At 37.0% G+C, this 19,700-nt stretch overlaps 1 protein-coding gene across 1 annotated transcript in view; it reads left to right on the forward strand.

Moving 5' to 3' along the window:
• Window positions 1-19,700, forward strand: part of LOC124266326 (DNA excision repair protein ERCC-6-like) — a 68,739-nt gene that overhangs the window by 42,118 nt on the left and 6,921 nt on the right. Inside the window, 4 exon segments of the mRNA XM_046701132.1 lie at window positions 12,720-12,868; window positions 16,394-16,512; window positions 18,791-18,965; window positions 19,327-19,694. Of these exon segments, the coding sequence (XP_046557088.1) occupies window positions 12,720-12,868; window positions 16,394-16,512; window positions 18,791-18,965; window positions 19,327-19,694 (811 nt within the window).

Below are 19,700 nucleotides of genomic sequence, written 5' to 3' on the forward strand. Positions count from 1 at the left end.
CATAAGTAAGTGCTATTGGTGATGTGACAATACCACTGTACAGATCCTGGGAATACACTGGGAGAGTCTGTTATACAACAGGTACATTCAGTTGATTGTTGATTGTCCCTGACATGTCCCCAGATCCATACTGGTAAGTGCTACATTGGTGATGTGACATGTACCACTGTACAGATCCTGGGAATACACTACAGATCCCGGGAATACACTGGGAGAGTCTGTTATACAACAGGTACATTCAGCAAGTTGATTGTCCCTGACATGTCCCAGCAGCATAAGTAAGTGCTATTGGTGATGTGACAATACCACTGTACAGATCCTGGGAATACACTGGAAGAGTCTGTTATACAACAGGTACATTCAGCAGGTTGATTGTCCCTGACATGTCCCCAGCATAAGTAAGTGCTATTGGTGATGTGACAATACCACTGTACAGATCCTGGGAATACACTGGGAGAGTCTGTTATACAACAGGTACATTCAGCAGGTTGATTGTCCCTGACATGTCCCCAGCATAGGTAAGTGCTATTGGTGATGTGACAATACCACTGTACAGATCCTGGGAATACACTGGGAGAGTCTGTTATACAACAGGTACATTCAGCAGGTTGATTGTCCCTGACATGTCCCCAGCATAAGTAAGTGCTATTGGTGATGTGACAATACCACTGTACAGATCCTGGGAATACACTGGGAGAGTCTGCAGCATCTTGGTCATCTTATTATGCCCGGAACCAGTTGGGTTTTGGTTAGAAATAGCCAAATATTTATCTAATGCAAGAATTTATGTATGGCAAACTTCTTACATGAGTATATTTTTTTATCAGGTGAACAATCTATTTAACAGTTAGCACAATGTTGGCATATACACCGTAATGTTGCATCCATTGCATCCATTGCAATAAAGGATTTCTCAATCCCACAATTCATTTCACCTAAGAAGGATGATAAGTATTGGTCATAATTCAGGTAAACAACAAATAGCACCTTGTGTAATTTCTCCGCTTGCAGGCTGATTTATACCGACATGTCCCCAGCATAAGTAAGTGCTATTGATGGTCTGAGAATACCACTGTACAAATCCTGGGAATACGAGAGGAGATAACAGCTGGTCCTGCTGTTCAATGATCATGATGACTTCATGGGGACCAGCAGGGGTCTTGTGATGCTGTAACCATCTAAGTATTGATGATGTTCGAATATGTAGGCTCAATTAAGCACATTTTCATGAAGCTGGTGTATTGAGCAGCAGTAGGGCTGTACCACTGTCACAATACAGTACGGATTGTCAATTGAATTTTCATATTGAAGTGTCATTCTTTTTGTGATTCAAATCAATTTTAATGATCTTCATTGTGGTTGTTAGTGAGGCTTGCTTAATCAACAGAACATTTCAGTTATCATATTATCTTATTGTAGGATAGACCCATGCATGTTCCCAGCATATGTAAGTGCTATCAACTATCTCACAACAGCACTGTACAGATCCAAGGGATATACTGGGCAAGTGGACAGCATCTCCACTGATGCTGATGACTGCTGTTTAAGTGGACAGTGGGGATTTTGAAAACAATTTTCTGCGGCATATATTTCATTCAATGTCAGGTCCCTGTGTGGCACTCAGCATTAATGGGTACAACAAAGACTATAGTGTCTGAGTGAGGTATTCATGTTAACTGCGGCACGGTATTTCAAGTGGGCTAGCACTTTAAAACCAGCTTAAGCCTGGGCTAGTACAAGCAACCACACATAGCCGTGCATGCAGGATGTCATATGTGCGAATATTCTTAGGTACGACCCATTTCACCTCACAAATATCACACTAGTAAAAAAAATACATGCAAAAACAAATTATAAAAATATCATTATATATAAAATCCTACAATTTCTATATCATACTAAAAGCTCCAGTGTTCTTTATATATATATAAAAATGTCCGTGTGGTTACTTTCTGCAGATTCTCCCCAGCATTCGTAAGTGCTAATGTAGTCATCAACCAGCACATCACAAATACCTGGGATGACCTGGAGAGTGTTGGTTGCTATTTCTCAAATAAACATGGAAAGAAGGAATGTAAATGTTTCAGCATGTGATGATTCTCAGAAGACAGATCCCTAGCAACAATAAGTGCTACTTGATATGACGTAAGCACGAAATTGTTCCCAGGAACTTGCCCCCTGATACGGCATCGTCCTTGATGACGTGGCAGGCAATGTCCCCAGCATCAGCAAGTGCTAGTTGGCAATATCACCAGCACAAGCAGATTCTTGGAAACTTGCATGCTAAGAAGAATACCATTTAAGGTGACTAACCCAGAAATACAGAAATTTCTTACATAAATGAGGCATTTTACTTTTAGTCATGACAATACATTGACAAACATAATATTATAACTGCTTTTATAACATTTTATACCACATACCTGTTTGACAACTGTACAAGAATCTGTATCCAAGTTATTATCCATAAAATGTCAATAAAATGTACTTGAATGACATCATGAAATTATTTGTCTCATCCTGGAAAGAGACCTGTTACTAAAACAAAGTTAATTCCCCTAGATTACATTTGTTGTAGCATGAAGCAGTCAATGAAGATTATCAAATGACCAGCCTCTAAAATTAACCCTGAAGATCTCACCTGAGTGAAATACCATCCCCCTGCCGACTAAGTAACTAGATACATGTGTCCCTGGCATGTCATTAACACCTGGGCTATTGTGTAATTAATCTGCCCCAATTAAGAGGAACAAAGGTCTGCATCATTCAAGGTCGTATTTGCACACCTTGTCTCACCTGGCATCAAATTGGTGCAGGAGGTAATTTACCTGTCACAATAAGATACCAGGGAGTCAGGCAGCTGTGTCACAATATTGTTCCACCTTTGGGAGAGTCCCTGATGCACCTGGACAAAGTACCCCCTCAGGGAATGAGATGAAGACAGTATTGCATCTCATGGTGGAGGTGTAACCATTACAAATTGTAACATAACATGCAACATTTTCCTAGGTGTCATTCTACCAAAATGTGTAGCTCTGGATAGGATTTCCCCATCACCGTATATCCCATGTGTCCGCTCGCTCATTGCAATATTGTGTTATCCATAAAATGTTGTGTTAATATTGTGTTTGCCTTAGACCTGAGCCCGGCATTTACAAGTGCTAGTTGCAAGTCTCACTGGCACAGTGTAGATACAGGCTCGGAACTAGACCAGTTCATGAAGGTAGACCAGCTCTTTGAAGTATGGAGAATAGGCAAGAATCTAAGAAGCAGGTGCTTGGCAGGGGGGTCATCTAGGTAGGTAGGCTCAACAGGGACTGTAGAGTGATGTAGGTGGGGAGGCGGTTTGGACAATGACATGAAGACGTGTAGGAGTGTTGGCAGTCTCCTGGCATCAAATTGGTGCAGGCACAACACCTGGCACTCAAGCTGATCCCGGGGGCCAACAACACTCATGTTCCTGTGACCAGTTGGCCCATCTGCCATAGCATTCCATTAAAGCTCATGTTGATGGTTCCTTAAGTCTACTCTCTGGCATCAAATTGGTGCAGGAGAACTGAAACCTGTCACCAAGGAGATCCCAGGATAGATGCAAGGAATGGACAGGATCTGCAGCAGATTGTGCCTTGCACACCTTGACAGTCTGATATATAATGATGATTACAAAAGATACTACTCAGCTGTTAGGAAAGAATTCCAATGTTCTGGCCACTTGGTAAGGGCGGAGGTAACTCCACATTAAGTCATTACAAATAATACTTAACAGGGAAAAGAAATGAGAACACTAGTAATAGTGTTACACAGAAATGTTGCATCTGTTGCAATAAAGTATTCAATTCATATAAAAAAATCCTAACTTATACCAGTGTCTAAATTTCATTTAAAGATGTAACACTGGAATTATTCAAGTATGTGGTTGAAACTGTCAGAAGACCTACCTACTGTTAATGTAACACTCTCTTAGACATGTTTCCTTCAGATTCCTAAAAGCGAAGTAAAGTCCCAGCTAAAGTCCTGGTGGCTACTTATGTCAACTGAAAGACCTGTACAGTGTATGAATATATACTCATGTTTAATTGTAATTGTTACACTTACCTGTAGTTGGTTCCTTTCCTTCTGTGTCCTGTTTGGCTGGAGAGCCAGATGGAAGTGTGACCAAAAAACCAAATCCAGGCCCCTATATACAACTCCCATGGCACCCTGAGTAATGCCAAACACTGCCTTCCACAATCTGCTTAGACATATGCAACCAAGTAGGGAACAATAGCTGCAAATTGCTATCACAATGGCTGGTCATTCATAACACAGACTGGCTATACAAAAGGCAATTTGCTCATTGCTTGTTTCGACTCAACCAGCCCCTGAAAACAATAGCTTAACAAGGCTTAATCCCCTATATGTGTAATGCTCAATTGACTTGGGTGTGACAGGTCCCTTAATTGACAGTTAGGACCGCCCCTTTTTCATTTCCTTGCTTCTGGTTGGTTGATGGAATAGGGTCTTGTCTTTGATTGGTTCATGTCAGTTGATGTCGTAATTTGACAGGGACTTCTGAGTTTGGTGACATTTTCAAGTGAATTCTGTAATTTAGGTTGTTTGTTTATCATTTTGATTTTTTGAAAAGCCGGAATTTTTTTGTATGGATGTCAAATAAGAAGATTTTAGTGTCAATTATAAATGTAACATTTTATTATGGATGTTTTCATGTCCAATGTTTTCTTCGATGAATATGTTCTGGTTACATTATCTACATTAAAATAATAATCAGAAAAAAAATCCCCAAAAACATGAATCAAATCATGTATAATTGAACACAGAAAGAAAAATTATTCTGTTTACCATTAATTATTTTCAATGGTTGAAGGTCACCTTATAAACATAAGAATATACACAGTATGAACAGGTCATAAGACAGGAGTTATGATCAAAATGTGTACTTTTGAATGATATGCATATGAATGTGGATCTCTAGTATATGTCCCAGAACCATTAATAATGAATTTGGTTTAAACATGTTTTTATTACAAAAAAGTCTTGATCATAAAAATCAGTTATGAATATACTTGTATAATCTTTTCAAAGAAAATTACATGTATAATTACAAGAAACAGCTTCTTTTCCCTTTTTAATTCATAGTAATGAAAATTAATATGGTTCAATTAATTATGTTAGAGATCTAACAAGACTTGTTTGTCGGTCAAACTACAAAGCGGTTATGAAGAGAAATATTAAGCTAATTTACTTGATTGAAGAATAATTTTTTATTCATTCATTTTTTTACATTTGACGTTATTCACAAAATCAACATACCCAAAAAAAAAGCACGGACGAAGATATGTGCAGTGTAGTGATTGATTGAAGAATAATGATAAATGTGGATTCAGGGATGTTTGTTTGTTGATTAAAAGCTTTTAAATAATTGTACAGCATTTTTGTGTAATTAGGAAATATTAAATATAGGCAATGTATTAACATAAAACCAGGAGCTAAATTATAGTTACTGTATAAAAATGTTATTTCTATTTTCTTATAGCCATGCAATTGTACATAAGTTGCAATGATTACAAAATGAATTTCTAAGTATATTTAATAAACAATACATGTAATAAAAGACATAATATGTTTATTGCCTGTAAGTAAATCACATCCACATTAATTCTAAGTATTTTATGCACGCAGCTGTAATAGGATAGGAGAAAGACAATCTCCTTGTGGTACCCCAAGATGGCCATGTGGTTTGTTAACAAGCTGCATGATGGAGCAATAAACATGTCATACAAGGGTCACCTCATTATCTGTAATTAGTCAACTTGTGTTTAATTTTTGATTAAGAACTTGTGTATGGTTCTTTGTTGTAGACATATATGGTAAGATTTATCTACAGGAGAGATATCGAAATCTGTAAATCCTAAAGTAAATTAGGCTGTGTGATTCAATGGGGATTAAAGATGATGCAAACACGTGCTTGTTCTTATTTAAACTCTTTGACCATGGTTGTGTAATATAAATTTCCATCGTTTGTTTAGTCTGTGGAGATATTATTGGTTTCTCTTGAAGTAGTGAGTTATAAAGGGATATGGCAATAAATGTTTAGAAATATTGTATTTGTGTTTCTGGTGTTGAACCACCTCCAGCTTATGTACTAAATAAATCATTGGGATATCATTTTACAAAGTAGCGTAAAGATGAGTTTGTGTGGACATGCAACACCCATAATTTTCACCATTAGAACAGAATCTGTTTTGTCAGTAATTTTCACCATTAGAACAGAATCTGTTTTGTGAGATAAATAACTGACATTCATGAAGCAATACATATAGTACAACTAACCTGGAAATTCTTAAAATTGTGTCCACAACTTACTGTAAAACACAAGACAGTCTTAAAGTAATATTCAATGGTGATGTTTCGAAATGACCAAAGAAATTTTTCAACTCTAATACACTATTGTTAGGGACTTGGTTTATAGTTTATTACATTTAGCATAACTTGTTTCTTTTTTCACTAGATCTATATGTGAACTTGTTTTCTTGTTACAATATTGTTTACAACATTTATTGCTTACCAATCTAGATTTCATTTACTCAAAGTCACGATATGGCTGAAATATTGCTGATGTGACATAAAATCTTAACCTGTTCACTTATTTACTCAAAGAAAGAAAAATATACTCTTACGGAAAAGTTGTTATATTTTACAATGTGAACATCTTTTTCTTTTACAAAGTGATGTTATTTATAACCATAATAAATATTGGTTTTGTATCAGTTAGCTTAGAACAAGTTATGAAATATCTATAAAAAAAACTGTGAAAGACATGTTCATTTTAAAGTCATAAACCTGAAGGAAAAACATGTTGAAAGTATATTGTCAGTTCATGTTACAGGTTGAACTGTTGAGAGCTGTCAACTTGTCTATGCATGTACTTGACTTGTGTATAGCTGTCACAGCTAATTGCTTCTTTGTCTCCAGGTTGCAGTGGGCCATATGTTAATTACGCCCATTGTTCATATCATCCAGGTCTGAATTACTTTCAAAACAAGCCAGACCACTGGACTTGTAGCTGTGTCTCTGTTGCCATCTTTGTCCACTTGAGAAGTAACTGTTTACACCTTTGATGTTTTCCAAATATTCCATGTTGCCATTTAGCAGCTAGATGATACCAGTGCACTCTTTCTTTAATGGAACATCAAATAAATGACTATTGTCACCATTAATGACATATTCTTGTTGTAGATTTTCTGATAATCAAGCACAGGTTGCACACGGATGTAATTATTGCAATATGTATTATGAAAACTTGAGAAACAGGGATTTATCTACACATTTTCTGTTTGAAAATATACTACATGTATCTGTAATTTCACTATTTTATTCACATGAGTAGGTACATTCAAAGATTTCTACATAATGGTCATACATTATGTACATGATGAAGAATCACGACACATCAGTCCATGCTGTAAGTAATGGTAGCCATTTGCTCATAGATTCATTTTCATTCTGGCAACATATCTTTCAACTTGAAAAATATATTTCACGGTAGCAATATGGCTTCTACACAAAGATCATACATTGTTCTAGTATCTCTAATTTGTTAGACCCCACATCAGTACAATGTGTGAAGCCCATCTCTGGTGTTGCTGGAATATTGCTAAAAGCAGCGTAAAACCAAACTCGCTCGCTAATTTGTTAGATAAATATTGATGAAAATTCTGAGAACTGAAAATATCCATAGACCAGAGCTATATCTGAGCTATAGTTACTGTTATTGTTAAGCTGTAACCATTAAACTCAGATGTATTTTTTCCTGTCGTATTTCAACTCAAGGAAACTCAATTTCCATAGTGTTGGACTTAGGTGTAGTTACGTGAGTCCTGGTAACAAGCATGGATATCCCTAAAGTTGATTATGTTATAGTCAAGCACACATGTTCAAGGTTATATAATAAGATCAATATGTATTATTATGAAAGATTGAGAAACAGGGATTTATCTGCACAGTCTCAGGTCTAAATGATTGCTACTATATACATGATGAAAATGAAATCTTTTATTTTCTATTTTTTTTAAACAAAAATTGAAAATGTTTCTGGCGACTGAAAGGATTTTAAGAGTAAAGCTTCAACTAATAGAAATGGATACATTTCAGGGTTTTACCTTGACTCACAAACACTGTGGTCCTGTGGACTCCTAATTATTAGTTTTAAGGGTCCTTGCAGGCAATATGAGGGTCCTATGAAGTAACAGTGTAGAGAACTGTATGTTTTCATAATTTCTTTAGAGCCTGGAATGAATCATTGATCATGTGGACTGATGAGTGAAACGATGCATGGTAACTGCTCTGAAAGAAACAACCAAACTCTTAGCAAAGTCATAGATGTGTTGTTGGTACAATCAGTAATAAGTAATATTGTGCGTCCCTCTGGAAGCAGTGAATTTTTTCTTTGACCATTCTCTACATTTGTGTGGGGGTAGCCTAGCAATTAAAACGTTCACTCGTCACACCGAAGGCCTGAGGTTCGATTCCCCACATGGGCACAATGTGTGAAGCCCATTTCTGGTGTCCCCCGCCGTGATTTTGCTGGAATATTGCTATTAGCGACATAAAACCCAACTCACTCACTCACTGGATGCACATTGCATAAAACCCTGTGTTTGAGTTTGATTTAAGTCGGCACTGTTTTCTGCCATGTTGTGACCTACTGTATTTAATGTAACCATCACACTTTAAACAGGGTCAGCATTTGTTTTCAGTATATTTCGACTTTCCAAACTAATTGTTTGGAACAAATTTTGTAAACCATGTGAAATAGCTTTAGTCTGTATGTACAGAAATCCTGGTAGTGTGCGTGCTGTAGCATGTATGTTGTCATGGAAACTCAGTAGCAGGCAGAACTGATGTGCATGTTATCAATACCTGTTGGTTAGAATCAGTTCTTTTCAATCAATGGTGATACTTTGTTCTTATATTGATTAATAAAGTCAAATTTTATTATGGGAAATGTTTAGAGTGTGTTATTGTAAAAATACTTCAGGTTTTCCATCTTGATGTTAAATGTGTTTACCAGTAATTATTCATGAATCAAAAGAAAATAATAACCATTTCAAACAGTGTGTTATTGTAAAAATATTTCAGGATTTCCATCTTGATGTTAAATGTGTTTACCAATAATTATTCATGAATCAAAAGAAATAATAAACATTTCAAACAAAGTGTGTATTTGTAAAAATACTTCAGGTTTTCCATCTTGATGTTAAATGTGTTTACCAATAATTATTTATGAATCAAAAGAAAAAATAAACATTTCAAACAGAGTGTGTTATTGTAAAAATACTTCAGGTTTTCCATCTTGATGTTAAATGTGTTTACCAATAATTATTTATGAATCAAAAGAAAAAATAAACATTTCAAACAGAGTGTGTTATTGTAAAAATACTTCAGGTTTTCCATCTTGATGTTAAATGTGTTTACCAATAATTATTTATTAATCAAAAGAAATAATAACCATTTCAAACAGAGTGTGTTATTGTAAAAATATTTCAGGTTTTCCATCTTGATGTTAAATGTGTTTACCAATAATTATTTATGAATCAAAAGAAATAATAACCATTTCAAACAGAGTGTGTTATTGTAAAAATACTTCAGGTTTTCCATCTTGATGTTAAATGTGTTTACCAATAATTATGTATGAATCAAAAGAAAAAATAAACATTTCAAACAGAGTGTGTTATTGTAAAAATACTTCAGGCTTTCCATCTTGATGTTAAATGTGTTTACCAATAATTATTTATGAATAAAAAATAATAATAATCATTTCAAACATATTATTCATGTCAAATATCACAAAATAACATGTCAGCTATGGACAACTTATTTGGATAACTGATTATTGTATCAGTATTGAAATATTTTGTCCGTAATGGTTTTAAAAAATCATGGACCTCTTTGTCGGATCAGTTAGTTTAAATAATGTTTATTCTTGTACTTAATTCATGTACAGTGGGATTGACAGACACGGTTTCCCCCATATTAATGTCTCTCCACAAACGAATACATATAACAACAGGATATCTACATCAGATGTTATTTTACATTCATGCAGAAAAACCATTGCGACAAACGTTTGCCTAGTCATATAAACTTATGAACAGACTGGATTTTGTTTGTATTGACATAATTTGATAGGTTCTTATTACTGAATAATAGAGTGTTAAAGTTGTGACCATTCACATAAAAGTAGCTTACATGACATATATCTGTATAATTCGGGCATATAAATAGGCAATGATGCAAGTTTCTAGGTACAGGTTACTGGGACTGATGTTTCCCACTTCATAAACATTGGGACATTTTGATACAGATGAACAAAAATATTGAATAAGGGAGAAAATTATTAGTAACAGATGTGACAGGTAATGCATGAGCGTATACTCTAATCCTCTAAATATCTGCATTATAAACAATGGAAATCTGAACTATGCCAAGAATATTAATAATAAAAAAATCACTGAAAGGCAATTCCATGTAGCTTTATCCCATTAGTTGTTTGTTGAAACTGGGCCCGGGCTCGAAAAATTCAAAAATCTGTGTTCGCCCTTTAGGGCGAGTAATATGAACTTTCCACTCCGTCCTTCTGAATATGTACTTGCCATGTAGATCATGCATCACAATGTATATAAATTTTAATTCTTTAATTTCAAAATGTTTGCTTGGAATAAAACTACAATATATAATTACTTACTTTGTCTTCTGTACAACCTCTTTGACAAAATTGAATTCGTTCACCATTTAAGATAGCTGAACTTCAAGGAAAAATATAAATGTTAATTTTGGGTCAGAAAATGTACTCATCCTCTAGGGCGAGCAAATTATGTTTTTCACTCCCAAAACAAATTTTACTTGTCAATATGAGCGGACGAGTGGAATTTTTCGAGCCCTATGAGCGTTATATTAATATTCCTTGTAATCATAGAATTTGCAACCTTTGTAACATTAATGCTGTACAGAGCTACAGATAACTTTTTAGGTCATTGAGTTATGTATTCGCTTATGTTCATCTTAATTGGGTATCCCAATTTTCCTTTGAGTAACCAAATAAATTGTACCCACCTCACTCAAACGCAATTGGGTATTTTGCCATTTTCCATTAATTGTAAAAATATATTAAAGTTTAAATGTTGGTTTACGTGTTTGTTATTTATATTTGATCTGTTAAGAAAGACTGCAGGTTGCCGAGTCCACGTGCTGAAATAGAAACTCTCAATATACCTCAGTTATTTTATCTGTTTTGTTTGTACACAAATAATATCAAATATATTGATTATTTTAAAAAATTGAAGCATACTTTTATGCAATACCCTTAATAGGAATTGAGTTTTCGCATAAATATTTGCGTAATTTACGAAGATACGCAGCTTATTTGTACCTCTGGCTGTAGCAGTCGATTACCATTTTCTTTTTATCTGCCTTTGAAAACCTTAGAAAGAAATATTTAACATCCTACTATTATACCCATCCAAATGAAATAGAAATGACCATACCATCAACAAATGAAAATAGTATTGAATTATAGAACCTGTCAATGTATATCTTTTTTGCATTTATACATAGAAAATCTGTTTTAATTTGTAATCTGTAAATATTTGACATATGCTTTTCTACTGCTCAGTTGTATATATTGTGTGTATAAATTTACTATAGGCCAGTGCCCTTTATAAAGATTGATTGACATGAGTATTAACTCATTTCCAACAAACTTGTCAATAGCCCACATTAAAACTTATGTACCTGAAAAAGTAAGCCATCAGAATGTTCAAGAATAACTCAGTCAATTCTGTCAGATCGTACACTGTCGACTTAAGCTCGGCTGTAGTGGTGTGAATGCAGATAAAGTAAATAGACACATTTCTAACAACCCTGAATGCGCTTGTGGATACCACAATGAAGATACTGTTCATTATCTTTTTACATATAAGTTATACACTGCTGTTAGAAATAATACCTATTTCTATGTAAATGGCCACAATCTCCAAACTGTGTTATACGGAATACCTCCGGCAAACAACAATGTCAATAAGAACATAATAGAGTCCCTGCATCAATACATCTTTAAGTCTAAACGATTTGATAAATTATTCTAGATGGTAATTTTATGCAATCAATTAATGAAGTGTAGGTGCATGCTCAAGGTTTATAAGCACCTACAACTCAAATATATGATTTGTCATTTTTTGTATCCAGTTCTTGTGTATTTTGTTTAAATGATATATGTACTGGTGAGGTATTGATATAAGTAAAGTTCTGCTTGTTTACAAAACCAGATTCTTTAAGAATACAAATATGTTTAAACCAAAAAGTAAGCCATCAGAATGTTCAGGAATAACTCAGTCTTGGTAAAACTGTGTTTCTAAAATAACAGAGATCTCCTGAAAAGAGTGAACATATTATCAGGGGTGGAAATAACCCATTGCCCGACGTCTGACTCCAGTGTTTTTTTCCGCCGGGCAAGCAAATTTGTATATCACACTGTACCGGTGTCCAGTTGACTTTCCAATGTTAATTATGTTGTTTATTTTAAAATATCAACAAGAAAACAGCTGGTATAGTGGAAAAATGATCAGGGCAAGTGATTTTACATGTGCCACTGTTCCAGAGTACACTAGCAATTTTAAAGTTATTTCCACCCCATATTATGATGGTGTGTAATTTCTATCCAGGTACTTCACTAAGGGGGAACTACGTGAATTGTTCACACTGGACGATGCCCGCTTCTCCAAGACACAGAGACAGCTGCAGGACATGCATGGAGTTGACCGGCGGTCAGATCCCAGACTGGACACTCATATCGCCTATCTACATTCACTGGGTAAGAGCAACTGATGATGAGTGAGTGAGTATGGTTTTACGCCGCTTTTAGCAATATTCCAGCAATATCGAGGCGGGGGACTCCAGAGTGTACCCATGTAGGAAATCGAACCTGGGTCTTCAGCGTGACTAGCAGACGCTTTAACCACTAGGCTACCCCACGGCCCGATGATGATGATGATGTAACATATGTTATATTTGGGATTACACTTTCTTAGTTAAGTACAAATTCTAGTACTTTTTTGAGTTGAGCCCCATCCGGGATTCGAACTCACACCCTCAGAGTCAGGCACCTGATCGCCAGCACACAAAGTCAGCCGCCTAACCCGATCAGCTACCGCGACTTCTTGGATGGGGCTCAACTAAAGTTTGTACTTTACTAAGAAAGTGTAATCCCAAATATAACACATGTTACATTTGACCACTTTCTAAATGGCATTGTGTAATCGATGATGATGATGATGGGGAGAGTTTATATATGATTATGGGCCATTTAGTGTTTCCTCGATAGAGGGTTGATTTGACTGAAAGATATGACAACCTGAATGGGGCGTAGGTGTTGTATAATTAACTTTGTATGAATTTTGATTTTAGAAATTTGCCTGAAGTTGTAGGGGGAGGTATTAATCTGTGTTTCTGGATTGTTGTTTTTTCATGTTACTACTCGTATAGAAACTGTAGACTACAGATTTTTTAATACTATAGTAAGTGCTGAGATCACACCATGGAAGCCCAGCTCCAGATAGCAGACTCATTATCTAGATGAACCCTTTACTGTGCCAAAGGTCTCTTAATCAGTGTGCAACAAAATCTTAACCTTCATTCACCTCACCCAGCTTTGTTTTTACTGGAATTTTCACGTTAATTCATAAAACAACAAATCCTGCCAAAAGTCCACACAGAAGCTTGTGCTTATCTTTAGCAATGCGACATGTATCAACATGTTTGTGTAGTGTTTAACACCTCCAAGATAATCTCCGGCTAATCCCCGGTAGTAGATACAGTCCTGCAGATTAACGTCACGGCAATTAAGCTTCTGATATCTGCCAGACCATGGACTAAACAATGGAGGATCTGTTGTCTTGAGTGTAGTAATCTCTACATGTTGTGTTTGTGACTGTAGTGATTTATGTAAACAGCCAGTTGTAGTGGTTCAAATGTATGTTTGTTGTCCATTTTGTTATCACACTCCGTTCACACCATCTCATAATTCTCAATTTTCCTCTACCCATCAATTATTTGGCTTTTATCTCATTTCTATGTATACTACCCTTCAAAAGTTTAGACTCACTAGTAGAAATGCAGCCACTTATTTCAGTCAACTGTTCAAAACTAGATTTTGCAAAATATTCCATACTGTTTAAAGGTACTGTTTACACATGAATTGATGTATTGTAAAACAAATTCGTAACATTGAAAAGATTATTGTCATGAGTTCAATAAATGATGAAACTCAGTGAAAATTGGCGAATTCTTAACAAAACTTTGCACCAAAACGCAGCTGTTCACATGCACATTATTTGCACCTGCTCTTCAGCAATCTGGTGCCTGATCCTTGTGCAATTCATCTGCGTAAGGTTTGCAGTTGGTTCCCCCAAGATAGTGGAGAAATTCATCTTCGATGTAACTATATGTATATATACATAACATATAGTGTGTGCTTTAAGTGAGTCTAAGCTTTTGATGGGTAGTATATTTATTAAACCTTTTTATTCTAAACATCACCCCCATCACATTACATATTTTGTGTATGGTGGTTAAATTGTTAATTAAAACCCACCTACCTTGCAGCAACATAGGTCAAAGATTGAAGCCATGGTAAAATCTTCAATGAAAATAAGTTATCTCTGAATGAAAACAGTTGGATTTTAGCAAATTACCTTAGTTTTGTTTCATGGCCATTTGATACAAATAAGCAAATAATAGAAACTACTAAAGTTTTATAATTCAAATTGTTTTGATGATGTGCAAACAGCTACAATATGGACAGTCATTATTACCTCATCAAAACAATTTGAATTATAAATTATTATTTCTGGTGTCCCCAGTCATGATATTGCTAGAATATTGCTGCGGCGTAAAAATAAACTCACTCACTCATCAGCTATTTCTGTTCATCAACTCAGTTATGAGTGAGTGAGTTTGTTTTTACGCCGCTTGTAGCAATATTCCAGCAATATCACGACGGGGGACACCAGAAATGGGCTTCACACATTGTACCCATGTGGGGAATCGAACCAGCGTGACGAGTGAACGCTTTAACCACAAGGCTACCCCACCGCACCCACTCTGTTATGATGCATCTATTCTGTTAAGTAGTGGAACAATTTGTAATTTTTCATAACATGTTTTTAAGAAAGTTCAAAATTGGAATGATTTCTCAATGGTGTTACTTTTGCAAAGTGATATCAAATTTGTCCAACAAGCAGAGCCATGAAAAGAAAAAAATGCATTTTTGACATTCCTAAATATAAGGAAGCAGTGCTCATTCTGTACAAAATGATGAAGGCTTGTGTGCCACATTAAGTGTAAAATAATATAATATTAATAATCAGGCCACTTATATAGAGATGAACTCCACGCCACACGGGCATACTCGAAGCACATAAAACATGATGCACATTATTACCCCAGATAACCCAAGCTGCCTGTGGGCGCTAGAAGGTTAATAGTCATGTGTCTTATCCCACCGGGTACCCATTTTCTGCTGGGTGAACAGTGGCACTTTTGTACAAACTCACTTGCCTAAGATCAGACCACATGTATCACATGTGCTTCGTTGTGGGGCAGGACTGAAGTCCTGGAAACTCTCAGGAGTCAAACTGCCAAACACAGTCACCCATCCAAGGACTCCCCGTGACCATCCCAGCTTATCTTCAGCTGATTTGTGACCAGAGCTCTATGCACAAGACCACATATCACCAGTTGGTGGGGGTATAAAAATCTAAATGACTAAACCAAGCTTTTTAACCTTTCAAAAAGAAATAGTAAGATATTGCGAAACCTCAAAGTTTATTGCATGTTCAAATTGTAACTTTGCACGCTTTCATGCTTTCTGGCCTTCTTTCCATTTACTGTTTAGAAATCCTACCTGTGAAGATCCGGGTAGAATCCGGCAACCCATGCTTGCCACAAAAGGCGACTATGCTTGTCGTAAAAGGCGACTAACGGGATCGGGTGGTCAGGCTCGCTGACTTGGTTGGCACATGTCATCGGTTCCCAATTGCGCAGATCGATGCTCATGCTGTTGATCACTGGATTTTCTGGTCCAGACTCGATTATTTACAGACTGGCGCCAAATAGCAGGAATATTGCTGAGTGCGGCATAAAACTAAACTCACTCACTCACTGTTTAGAAATCCTCTACACTGATTCCTGAAAATTTAATACATTATAAAATTATATATATACATATGTGTGTCATTGAACAACTTGTTTTTATGGAAGTTGTGTATCAATATTGTCATATCACTCAGTCTGATATTGCTGGAGTCATACCCAAAAATGTTATATGTTTATATTACAGAGATATTTGGCGTCAGTGATCATGACCTTATGTTCAGTCAGGAACATGCTAACGATGTGGACAGCGATGCAGAACACGACACCAAGGCGGCTCACTCTAATGACTACATCCAGCATCGGGTAAGGGACCCATGGGGAAATGTTCGGTTTAGAATTTGCACATTGACGGGTAGGAGTTAAAATTTGACTGCAGCAACGTTTGCCATAAAAGATGACCTGATTGATCAAATGGTCACAGTGTTTGCTATGATGCGGAAAACCTGCGTATTTGATGAACAAATTACCTCAAATATGCAGTGAATTTAGAAGCTTGTGTCACTGTTGACGCAATGCTAATAGGCCCTTAGTTCAGATAATCTAAAACTTCTAAAACTAAATGTTTGCCAGTTAACTGCTCAGTGCTGATTAAATACCTGACCGGCCATACCTTGTTTTTTGTCGTTATTAGACAATCACAGTTGATGTCGTGATGAAAGTTCCAAGCCGAAGTTGACTCCCGAAAACATGTCCATGACTCCCTCTCATGACACACTGTGGTCAGGAGCTATGACTTGTTTGATGGAGTGTCTTCATGCTCTAATGTCTCGGGACGTTGGTCATTATATCAATCACTGGATTATCTGGACCCGATTTGATTATTTAGTCTGCTTTTGTAAAACTGGAATATGAAAACAAAATCATTGTAATCATAAACTACTGTTTATGTAAAGCCAGAGTTTCTTTTAACCATGGCATATAAATCCACCACCCTCAAAAATTTAGATGGGAATAGAATATTTGTATGAAAAGTAGTATGTCTTTTATTCTGTCTCCCAGAAATATTTACAGTTTTTATAAACTTAATTTACTATCGCTGTCAGTATGAATAAATTACTATATAAGTGATCTTAAACTCTTCAAAACGAAATGAAATTTGACTAATCACAACAGATATATAGCAATAATGGAAGGGAGATAACTCTAAACATCTTCCTTATAGCCTCCCACACCAGTTTAACATTTTGAAGAAATAACAAGGAATGTTTGAAATTGAATTTGAACTCAAAGGCCTAACTGAGGAATCTGTAACTGTCTGTGTCTGTCCCTGTCCCTCTATCTGTCTTGTCTATGTCTGTCCCTGTCCCTGTATCCGTCTTGTCTTGTCTGTGTCTGTCCCTGTCCCTTTATCTGTCTTGTCTGTGTCTGTCCCTGTCCCTTTATCTGTCTTGTCTGTGTCTGTCCCTGTCCCTTTATCTGTCTTGTCTGTGTCTGTCCCTGTCCCTCTATCTGTCTTGTCTGTGTCTGTCCCTGTCCCTTTATCTGTTTTGTCTGTGTCTGTCCCTGTCCCTTTATCTGTCTTGTCTGTGTCTGTCCCTGTCCCTGTCCCTTTATCTGTCTTGTCTGTGTCTGTCCCTGTCCCTTTATCTGTCTTGTCTGTGTCTGTCCCTGTCCCTTTATCTGTCTTGTCTGTGTCTGTCCCTGTCCCTTTATCTGTCTTGTCTGTGTCTGTCCCTGTCCCTCTATCTGTCTTGTCTGTGTCTGTCCCTGTCCCTTTATCTGTCTTGTCTGTGTCTGTCCCTGTCCCTTTATCTGTCTTGTCTGTGTCTGTCCCTGTCCCTGTCCCTTTATCTGTCTTGTCTGTGTCTGTCCCTGTCCCTGTCCCTTTATCTGTCTTGTCTGTGTCTGTCCCTGTCCCTTTATCTGTCTTGTCTGTGTCTGTCCCTCTATCTGTCTTGTCTGGTCTGTGTCTGTCCCTTTATCTGTCTTGTCTGTGTCTGCCCCTGTCCCTTTATCTGTCTTGTCTGTGTCTGTCCCTGTCCCTTTATCTGTCTTGTCTGTGTCTGTCCCTGTCCCTTTATCTGTCTTGTCTGTGTCTGCCCCTATCCCTTTATCTGCCTGGTCTGTGTCTGTCCCTGTCCTTTTATCTGTCTTGTCTGTGTCTGTCCCTGTCCCTCTATCTGTCTTGTCTGTGTCTGTGTCTGTCCCTGTCCCTTTATCTGTCTTGTCTGTGTCTGCCCCTGAATCTGTCATCTACACCTGAGTCTTGTCAGTGTAAAGGGATGAAGAACTCTGGGCCACACACAACAATATCTTCAACTTGGATCTAGATTGATTCATGTCAGGTGCAGGAGATGAGATTTGTGGGCCAGGGAATCTAGATCCAAATCTGACCTGTTCAGGTCTGTGGGCCAGGGAAGCCAAATTATGCAGTGATATAACGGGAACACTGTTCAAAGCAGCAATGAACCCAACTCACTCATTCACTCTCATGTACGGGTCTGACAGATGAACCTGTGGTTTTATTGACCATTCCAGTTTGATATGGATACATGTGTCAATCTAAGAAATTAACATTCTCAAAATGTTTATCGGCCAGGGAATCCATTGCCTGATCCAGATCCATGTCTGATGTGTTCAGGTGCAGAAAGCCCAGGAGCTGCTGCAGATGGAGTCTAGTCTGTCGTCAACGCTGCAGGAGAGAATGGGGAAATACCCCCGCAACTGTGATGTCAACAACAGAGCTCAGCTGCGCAAATCCCCTACAGGTTTCTTCCAACCCAAGCAATATGAACAGAAACCAAACAGGCCAAAAGGTATCTGTTCTTTCCTCCAGTTTAATCTCTGTTTGTTTGTTGTTGACCCATCCGGGATTCAAACCCATACTCAGGCACCTACTCATCAGCACACAAATTCAGTGATCTTACCCACTCAGCCACCGCAGTTCCCACAAACAACGGGAATAGTGGTGAATGAGACTTTGCAAAACAAACACATGAATATGAGGATGTATTTTCCTGTGTAAAGTCATGAATCACTATCATTATATGTCAGGAAATTTATGAAAGTGACATAAGCATTCTTTCAACAGAGCAATAAGGTGGTGTTTTTTTACTGTTGCCCAGCTGTTGCAAGCATATAGAAAAAAGTCATGTCGGGACCTTTCATATATTCCAGGCAGCTCTGACTATGACAGTGATGTTCCTCTCCCCGCCACTGTGGACCTCACTGTCATGGATGATGATGATGATGATGATGATGATGATGATGAACCAGTAGAAGTTCAGGATTCACCAGTGAAGGTCAAAGAGGAGAGGGCACCTGTTTTGCAGAATCAGAATGGATTAGATAGTTCTTTGATTGAAATTCTTGATTCTCCTGTGAAGGTTAAATCAGAATATTTACCACCAGATGTCAAGGTTGAAAGATCAGCTGTAAAGACAGAGGTCAAGGTTGAAGGGTTAGCTGTAAAGACAGAGGTCAAGGTTGAAGGGTCAGGTTTGAAGACAGAGGTCAAGGTTGAACATACATCAATCCATGATGAGGTAAAA

The sequence above is a fragment of the Haliotis rubra genome, unplaced genomic scaffold (assembly GCF_003918875.1).
Source record: "Haliotis rubra isolate DU_JTF1 unplaced genomic scaffold, ASM391887v1 Scf100, whole genome shotgun sequence".
NCBI lineage: Eukaryota > Metazoa > Mollusca > Gastropoda > Lepetellida > Haliotidae > Haliotis > Haliotis rubra.